The sequence below is a fragment of the Tauraco erythrolophus genome, chromosome 21 (genome assembly GCF_009769465.1).
Source record: "Tauraco erythrolophus isolate bTauEry1 chromosome 21, bTauEry1.pri, whole genome shotgun sequence".
Lineage (NCBI taxonomy): Eukaryota > Metazoa > Chordata > Aves > Musophagiformes > Musophagidae > Tauraco > Tauraco erythrolophus.
In genome coordinates this window covers 5,685,327-5,695,045 of record NC_141485.1, presented here as the reverse complement: position 1 = coordinate 5,695,045, position 9,719 = coordinate 5,685,327, and the positions used below count along the sequence as shown (strand labels likewise).

Genomic DNA, 9,719 nt, shown 5'->3' with positions numbered 1-9,719 from the left:
AACCATCACAGCTGCCTCATCCCCTCCAGAGACTTCCCAGGTGACCCCTTTTTATGTGGGGCCAAATTTCTCCCTCTAGATTTTTCCCCATCTTATTACCCTGGCTTGAGACAAAGCCTGTGGCTCATTAGCTCCCTTTCCCCCCCAAATGCAAGCCCCTGGTGCTAAAAGGTCAGTACTCACTCCTACAGTGCCTGGTGAGCCAAGCCAGGGTGGACTCTGGGATGGACAAGTTGTCTTCCACATCCTCCTTGGAGTGGCAGGACATGCAGGGTACGTGTCCCACAAGCAGGGGGTTCGAGGGACACTGACACTGTCCAGGACCCCTCAAACAGCTGCAGCTTCTCCTAGAAGCACCTCCGAAGAGGAGATATCTTCTGAAGAGTGAAAGCTGGGGAGCTGGTGAGGGGTACGATGCAAGGGGACGCGTGAGAGAGAAGAGCGGTTGAGAGGGAACGGTCCATAAGCGTCGCATGGCCTCTGCTGAGTGCCACGGGAATATCGTTGCGGTCAGAAGCTGAGAGCAGGAAAGGGCAAATAAAAGCTAAGCCCTAACGAAATCCCTGTGTTTGGGAAAGATAACGCACAGGGGCTTCTAAACTGCTCAGCAGCGGCTTTCTCTTTCCCAGTAACGTCCCTTTATCACACGAGCTCGCTCCCTCCTTGAGGGCCTTTCACCTCCTAATGCTGCAAAACCACTCTGTGCTCTTAACTCTGGCAGTGGAAGTTTGGGCTTAGATCACGCGAAGTTTTAGCAGGGTCTTTGCAAAAAAGTGCTTTTAAAACAACCCCCTTCGCTCCATTTGGTGTTTCAGCTTTACCACTTTATGAGGTCTATACTCATAGGGCAAAGGAGGCTGGATTGTGACTCCGGAGAACATGTATCCATGCACTGTACCTGAAGAGGAGTTACTATACTCTGGCTGTATTTTATTCTGTTGGTGGTGCTCCACAGCAGATCTCCCATGATCTGTTCCTTCAAACAGGAGCTGGTGTATCTCTCTGCCAACCATTTCTCACCCCTGGCAGCCCTGGCTAAGCTCCTCAGGCTCAGGGTGGTCCCTACTCTCTGCTGGATGCAATACCAAGTAGCATTTTTTTTCTTTCTACTGACCTCTTTTCAACATCCACCAAGTCTTTTTGCATCAACGCACTTCGAAATATCAGGAAAGAGTGACGTCAATGCCAAGGACAGGCGGAAGCTGCTGGGCATGAGCACCAGCTGGGAGCAGGAGTGGCAGCACCTGCTGCTAATGCTGCAGGTGAGGAACCACGGGCACCCTGACACATCTCCCCTGAATTCTGCACTCCCAGCCTTGTCCTACTTCTCACACCTGCTTGGAGGGTGAGCAGGCTCTCAACAATGTGCCGTTTTGCAATTAAGACCAGAAATTGCAGCTCCTACCCGAGCTTTTCTTTTTTGATGCAAAGTTAGTAACGCAAAAAGACATCCTTGTTCAGAGCACACGCAGGAGGAAGAGCAAGCCATGCCCAGGGAGCGCCAGCCTGCCCTGACGCTCTGGAGACCAGGCTGATGCACCACCCTGCAGAAGAAGAAAGCTCCTTTGCCCATCCCTGCTCAAGATAACTCTTTCAGCAGGTCATGAGGAGTTCCAACCACCTTGTCCTTTTCCTGGCTCTCCCTGAAGCCTCACTGCTGCCTTAACTGGCAGGAACACCAACACATTTCCTTTTGGCTTAGATCCCTGAACGTTTCAGGGTGGGGAGGGGGAGTTAAATTCTGGTGCCTAATCATAGCACTATGGATAGTTCTTATCAGCTCACAGTTAATGGCATCTTTCCTCTCCAGTGAAAGGTTAATAGCTATGTCTGCTCAATATTCATCAGAAAGAGAATTTATCTAATCTCCAGATTAAATACGAATCAGCAGATGAGCCCAAAGGTGAATCTGCTGACGGATAAAAGCCACTTCAGGGAAAAGCTGCTTCAGGGAAAAGTCTGGAGTAACTCCATGGCCACCGAAGGAGTCCTACACAAACAGTCTCAAGAATTTATCTCCCTTCAATAACACACAGTAAGATTATTGCATCGTTTCCCAGGAGCTCCCTAGCAATTAACTTCCTCACCCACCATTCCACAGAGATTTACTTGTCTTCCACCGCTTAGGTGTCTCACCTGCAATGAGATCCCACCTTACGCTCCAGCTGTCCAGACTGTGACGTTTCCCATTTCCCCCATCATTAGTTATCTTCACCTTAATGAACTCGCCCTGCTCTTGGCAAAACATCCCATACCCAGCCCCTTCCACTCTGAGCAGACAGTCTCAAGGAAATGAATCCTTCTGTTCTCACCCTTTTCTTATTCCTTTGCTATGTCATGTCAGAAAGTGTTTGAAGTTGTTCTACCAGACATTACGAATAAATTTGGTTTATACTCTAAATCCTCACCTCTTTTCTGCTTGTGTCACATGCTTCTCTCCCTGCAGCCTCCTCACACGTGCTTTTGCTTGCCATCATGCTTTCTCATCCTCTGAAGGGGCCGCAGAATTGACATTCTCCAGGCACCATCCTCCGTGGGGACCCACGCTTCTTTGCATGGACTGATGTAGCTCACTGCAAGCCCAGGGACTCTCTACCTGCTGCTCACAGTCATGATGCATGGATCATGTATCTGCTTCACGGTTGTTGTTCTTGGAGAACAGCCTAGAAAAAACTTAGTTTTAATTTTTTTAATAGAGTGTAATAGTTCCTATTGGATTTCTCCTTTGCAAGCACACTGACACAAGTGGGGCAGCAGAGCCAGTACACAAGCTTCACTTCACTGCACAACACTGAGCAGCTGCTAGCATTGGCGTCCATGGAGTTTGCTGGTAGAGAAGACTTGCTTCGCAATCTGTTCAGCTACAAACATCTAATGCAACACTCACAGCATGCCTTGTTCCTCAGGGAGGCTAATTCTGGGCTAAGCCCATCAATCAGACACGTAACTCCTGCCTATGTCCACTGGCATTAACTACACAGATCAAGTGGCGTAACACCAAGTTCTTAAAGCCTCCCTACCTCTTCACCTCCTGCTTCCCTACCACCCAGTTCTCCTGTTTCTACCACAAACTCCTGATGAACAGAGAACAAAGCTGTATATAAGCATTTCACATTTACTGCATATTGAAGGACAGGCTACAGACTAAGTACTCCTGCTTTACTCCAGTGTTCAGGAAAAGCAAGTTTTGGCTGCTCGCAAGTCCCAAATCTCCATTTTTCCTGACTTGGGACTCTCACATGCTCATTCTCCACAAAACAGGTAAGTTCCTGCTGCTGCCCCTTTACTGCAGAGCGTTCAATAAAGGAAGAAGCATGAAAATAATGGAAAGAAACACAGAACGAGACAAGGACAAATGACATCAACAGCTGTACCAGAAAAGCTATCTTTTTATGAACCATAAAATAGAATGGAGGTTTTATTCATTCTGAAGGGAACACGTCTGTTAAGCAATTTCACAGTTAAGGACGTTATCACACACATCTGAACAGCATGTGCAACGCAGTGTACACAGAACTACTGGTTTATGGCTGTTTGAAGAAAATAGGATTGAGGCAATACAGTTAATGCTTTGTAAAAAATAATTATGAATACCATGAACATGGAGGTTTGCTTGTTGGCATCAACATGTTCTGAGAAGGGCAGCAGTAATGAGGACACTGACAAAAAACTATGCCCCATACAGCAAAAACTTTTATCTCCAAGGACACCAGTCCTGTGCCCAGACCAGCTCATCCCAACAGCAGTGTGTATTGATCAGGAAGGACTGCTTCTGGCTCTGCCTAAGCACAGCAGTAATCTCACACGAAACTAGGGCACACTTATCACAGCTGGGGCCTCAAATTTATAATGTAAGGGTCTTCAGTTAGGGAGGCCAAAACTTATCAATTTTAGCCTTAACTTCAACAATTTTGGCAACTGTCAATTAAGGCACCTACTTGCACCTTAGTATTCTCACAGGAGCTATTACTTCTCAGAAGGATGTTTAAAATTCTGCGCTGAGCTGCAGGACCTGCCACTGGCACTCCTCACCACAAGCACTTCACACATTAGATTTTCTCCCTAGGGCACCTCTACCTTGTGAAGCTCAAGCCCGTTTAGTGAATAAGGACAGCAATAGCACTCCTGTGCTAAACTCCTGCTCATTGTAAGGATTTCTGAAGGAGGCTGGTCTGGCATGCAACATTCATATGACTTTTATTGACAACACACTGATTCGGAGCTCAAATCCTCATCCTCCTCAGCAGCACGCTGTTGGGTACCTCTGCTTCAGTCTCGCTCTGCAGGCTTTGGTCTGGGCCTCACCCACACCAACAGCTCATCTGCTGCACACTGTAGTACTCAGAGGGGAACGTGTTTAGCAATTAAACCAGAATTCAGCTCTTTCTCACCACTAAAAGCATGCTGCAGAACCTTCCCTCCCCACCAAACCCCAAACCACTAACGGGCCTTGCAAATGGCCAACAATAGCTTTTAATCTCGATTGGCTTTTAGGTCTCTTGGGTTTTCTCTGACGGATGAGCCAACACAATGGCGAGGAGACATTCACATCTGCAAACCAAGTTCCTGCTGGTAGAGCCATGATTTCCAACTATTTGGCATTTAAAAATTAGCAAGACAAGTAGGGTGTCCCTCCCACATTAATCTGTCCTTTAAAGGAAGAATAAAGAGCAGTCTTCAGATGAAACACTGCTGAGCTGGTTAATTCCTCGTTGCTAAGTTGCTGCTCAGCCATCTGCAGGGGACAGGGAAGCATCTGAGAAGTGACTGTAGTCATGGTTTGACTTCCAGATTTCTATCCACCTAAGAAAGAAACAACAGTTAGGGCCTACGAAGGCACACTGGGACATTGCTGAATGAAGTGAGTTTTAAAGCTTCGAAGGAACAGAACAAAATGACCCTGCCAGGAGCTGCTTCACTTCTACCACAAATCCCAACACATTCTCCCTCGCAGGACTAACCAGAGGATTTGTTTTCTATCACGGCACAACTTTCGCTTTAGTTAGTAGAGAAACAACAGGAAGAGAGGCTGCTAAGAGAGCTCCATCTCTTTCATAAAAGAGGACTTTCAAATTCAACTCCAGATTTCGGATTCCACTCTGAGGGTGGAGTGAAACTTTGAAGCACTTTGAATGTCGGCAGCTACACCGCTTGGGCTGTAGGTTTATCGCTAGGATTCAGATGCCAGAAGAAATGGACCTGCACCTCTGGTTACTGGGGCACTAAACATCCTCTCATAAGCATAATCAAAAATATGCCTTAAAAACTGTGAGCCTCTGTCCTAAGTAGAGTAAACAGCATTTTTCATATTGCACTTCACAGGTCCAAAGGCAAAGTTTAGACATTTGAAGTAAATTACCCAATAATAGCTGCTGGAATAAGAAGAATTATAGCCCCGAAGAGAAATGGGAATCCCCTCATGAAGTGCAAGCTGGCAGGGTAGAGAGAGTTGAACACTCCTGTAGCCACAAGTGAACACAGTCCCTCCACACAGGCAACAGAAGCAAAGAGAGCACCTGGAAAAGATATATTAGAGGTTAATGGTGAAACAGCCCTGCCTGCAAACGTCTTTCACACATCACCTTCAGTGGGATTCTGTGAACCTTTCTAAGGGTTTGTGCTTCCCATCAGAAAGCTGGTGTCTGCATTGCCAAGCGTGGTAAGCAAGAGCTGGGAGCAGACACCAGGCACGCTGGCCTGGCCTGGCAGGCCAAGCCTGTCAAGCTTAGCTTCTCTGTAGCCAGGACCACCTGACTGACCTCCCGAATTTGTATCGCTGGAGCGACCAGGGATATCATCTATCAGCTGCATAGTAAATGCTTCAGCCAGGGCTATCTAGATCTGTTTACTGCCGAGCACATCTTATCGCTTGTTAAACATTAAGTACAGCAAAAGACTGCACTTTATAGATTTAGCATCGTAAATCTGGTATCGAGTGCGCGCCACCTTCATTCTAATATAATAAATATGCATTGTACAAAGTCACCTTTTGATCTTTCCCACATGGATTCCCTCCTCCCCTCTGCCCACCTGCAGAGGTATCCCTGTGCAGTGTTTAACAACAAGTGCAAGCTCACCAAACAAATTACTGTAAGAAAGGTAAATACGCTCCTCCTACGGGTCAACCATGATCCTTCACTAAGGTGAATGATACAACCCTCTAACAACACTGGGCTTCTTCCACTGTTACTGATCTACAGAAAAGAGTCCTGGTCAGGAAAAACACAGTTTTCTGCTCATTATAGAATCCATTTTAACTCCTGCTCCTTGTAAAAGTTTTGAAAACAAACGGATGAATGAATTATTCCTGAGCTTGAATGAAATACTCTTTCATCTTGCTTTTATTCTCTTGTTCTCATCTAGAAAATGTAGCAGTCTAAATGGATGAATGACAATTATCCTGAAAAAATAAAATGTTACCCTGGGCCTGAGGGTGAATGCAGGAGCAGAGAAGACCCAAGGAGCCAGGGAAGTCCTAACCTCCCAAAGCAGTTTGGTTTCAATGTTCTAAGACAGTGTTTCAGGACCAGGCTCAAGCATAGTGGCTAACTCCTTACCCTGTTCCGTCTCATTGACCAGCTTGGAGAGCTTGGCTCTGATGACTGGAGTGGCTGCCATAGAAAGGAACAGAATCCCATAACCTGTAAGCAAGATACAGCACATTAGGGAAAGCTTAGCCAAAAAAGAAAGTTTCCAAAGTCAATCCCAGAAATCTGCAGCTCCAGGCAGTTTCTGTCTGCTGTATTTAGACCCAGCTCACCCTTCTGCATCTCACAATGCACTATATATAGTCTGTGTTTGCAGCGTAATACTGCTTCTGGGAAACCTAGTATTCTTGGAACTATACAGCTGCACTTTCAACTGCAGTGTTTGGCCAACTTTGCTGACAGTTACCAACACAGTTTTGTTGGTACGCAGGTTGAAACGGAGGCAGAACTTCCTCCATGTGCTTCAACTCCCAGAAGCACACTGCCCTCCTTCATCTACTGGCATCTCTAAACTAAGAGCTGGCAATACAGGGATTTAAGAATTCAGCATCACCTGTAAACATCAGTGCCGTTGTAGTAGCAACAGAAATCACAACCAGTCCAGAAATATTGGAGATCAATCCTAACTCTGCCACCCAGGTGTCTTCAAGGCAGAACTGCAGCAGCCGCAGCCCTCCCAGGCTGCTCAGGTAAGCCAGGTAACTGGCGGCCGAGCCGTACCCAATGAGGTCAGCAGCCCAGCAGAGAGGGGAGCCAAGCTCGTACAAAACAAAGAGGTCCTTGGTTCCAAAATGTACAGTGACAAGGAGAAAGAAAGCCAGGGAGTAAAGAGCCAGCTTCAGCCTGGAGCTCGAGTGTTCTGGGGCCGTGTACAGCCGGTAGACGGCCTTGTAATGAGCGAGTGTGAACAGCTTGGCCGGTTTCTGCTCCTTCACCGATTCCTGAAGACAGAAAGCAGCGTAGAGAGCAGCAGCGAGACTGGCAGCAAGCACGAGCCAAAAGGGGTTGATGTACCCCTGTGCCTTGCGCCACTGGCCACCGCCAATGCTGGCCAGCATGCCCGCGATGCCAAGGCACGCCTCGAGGACAGCCACGCGAAATGTACGTGCGCGTTTGTCGCTGGTGTCGGCCACGTAGGCAAAGCAGCTGGCCAGGATCAGGTTGTAGTCTCCCATGAGGCCACTCAGGACGCGTCCAAGGAGAAAGTAGGCCACGTGCAGCTGCAGGTACATGACGAGGAGATAGATGGCAGCTTGCACGGCCATACCCACTGCCGGCAGGATGAGTGCCGGACGACGGCCCACGCTGTCGCTCCATGGCCCCAAGAGAGTCACGGAGAAGAGACCAACGAAGAAGCCTCCCAGGTTGATATAGAGGTTCCAGTGAGAAACCAGCGCTTCCACCTCCTGCAAGAAACACAGGCACCTTAGGCCAGCAGCACCCAACCCCACTCCAGAGCTCCCTGGAGCGCCCCGGGAGGCGGCAGCACCCCACCCCCCACCCCCGTCCCGTTCTCCCACCTGCCGCAGGGGGTCGGCGCCGGCGCTGCCGTTCCCGCTGCCGTTCCCGCAGCCGGCGGGGCTGCTGCCGTTGGGGCCGCTGTAGCCGCGCTCGGCTCCCAGCCGGTCCCAGAGGTACTGGGTGGCGAGCGGGCCCTGCAAGCCGAGGGACAGGGTGGCCAGGAAGAGGAGCGGCTCGGCGGCGGGCAGCGGCAGCCAGCGGCGGGGGGCCCCGGGCGGCGGCGGCGGGGCGGCCATGGCGGCGGGGGGCGGAGGAGCGGAGCGCTCCGCCCCGCCGGCCCGGGAGCCGGCAGCAGCCCGGGGGGAACCGGGAAGGGGGGCGGTTTGGGCTGGGTCGGAGCGCTTCCTCCTGCCGAACGAGGAAGGGTCGCGCTCCGCGGTACCGCGTCGGTGCGTGCAACGGGACCGGGCGACCGGGTTTGCTACGCACGGAGCTTTCGACCCCCGGTTGCGTTACCTGCGGATGGTTAAAGAAACTTCAACTCAAACCCTCTTTTTTTTCGTATCTCCCGACAAAGGAAAAGTTATAATCAACGATTTAAATGCACTGGGATGTGAGAAACGTCGCAGTTAGCACCGTGTTATCCCTTCTATTAATTCACAGCACGTCAGACAACGCTTTTTTTTCCAAAGGACGAAATAACTTATAAACTGTAACACACGAGAGGTTTTGGCTGTGCTGCTAGGTTTTCTGTTAGGTTTGGTCCACCTCGAAGAGCAAAGACCAAGTTGTTCTTTAAATTCAAAGAACACAATCCAGGGTATTAGATTAACCCATTTATATAAACTGGAGTAGTTCCAAATTAGTGTAAATTGGCATCACTCCCTTAACACCATTGAGGGAGTGTTAATGGGCGACAGGTGAAGCTCTGGCAAGTCCTCCCGAAGACAAAAACCATTCATTTTGTGGTGAGACTCTTACAGAGCTCGTTTATAGCATCTTTGAAAGTAACAGGACTCACGTAGCAGCAGAAACAGTCGTTGCGACGTGCCGCTTCCGAAGGCCGGGCACGCTTCGTTAGCTGAGGCCGTTCTGCAGTGTGACTTTGTGCTACTGAGACGTGAAAACGAGGGGTTTCCTTTTAGATTTTCATTGCAACCTTTGGAGATAAGAGAAGAAAGTAGAAAAATGACTCTGCTGTTGGTTGATTTTGTCACTGCGCCTTTTCAGACATTAATTAAGTGGATGCAAAAACGGAGGGTGGGATACAATTAATTTGAAAGATCTTTCTCATTTTTTTTGTACCAAGGGTGAAATGCTAAAGCTCACAAGTGGCAGTTATTTAACACAATGCTGTTTCTTGTGAGCAATACGCCTAAATCAATCTTGCAAGAAAGCGGAGAGTTTGCAGCTCTGGCAACTGAAACCCCACTGTTTTTCAATCATAAGCACCTATTGAAAGAAGACAAGGCCTGGCAGAAAAGGGATGAGAGGGAGAAATAGAAGCTCTTTGTGGAACTGATGATGATCTCATGTCTGTGCTCCTCTTTCTCTCTCTCTCTGCTTGAGTAAGCTATAAACAGAGCTGAGACAATTTATACCAATAAAGTGGAAATGTTATCATCATTATCTGAAGTACGCGCTTGTATGATCTACCAAATAAAAACATCAAAGTGACATTAACGAGACACTCCCTTTGGAATTAAAAACTTCAATTCTGTTCCTACGTATTTACAGAACCAAGTAATTCTCTGCTTGTATTTTGGAAGT

General features: G+C 48.5%; 1 protein-coding gene across 1 annotated transcript; it reads right to left on the bottom strand.

Moving 5' to 3' along the window:
- Positions 1-4,691: 4,691 nt before the first annotated feature.
- SLC46A1 (solute carrier family 46 member 1) lies at positions 4,692-8,266 on the bottom strand. The gene is made up of 5 exons (XM_086624699.1): positions 8,009-8,266; positions 7,042-7,894; positions 6,558-6,641; positions 5,360-5,516; positions 4,692-4,803 (listed from the first exon to the last, which is right to left on the bottom strand). The coding sequence occupies exons 1-5, from the start codon at positions 8,243-8,245 to the stop codon at positions 4,728-4,730; spliced, it is 1,407 nt and encodes a 468-aa protein (XP_086480825.1). The 5' UTR covers positions 8,246-8,266; the 3' UTR covers positions 4,692-4,727.
- Between the last annotated feature and the right edge of the window lie 1,453 nt (positions 8,267-9,719).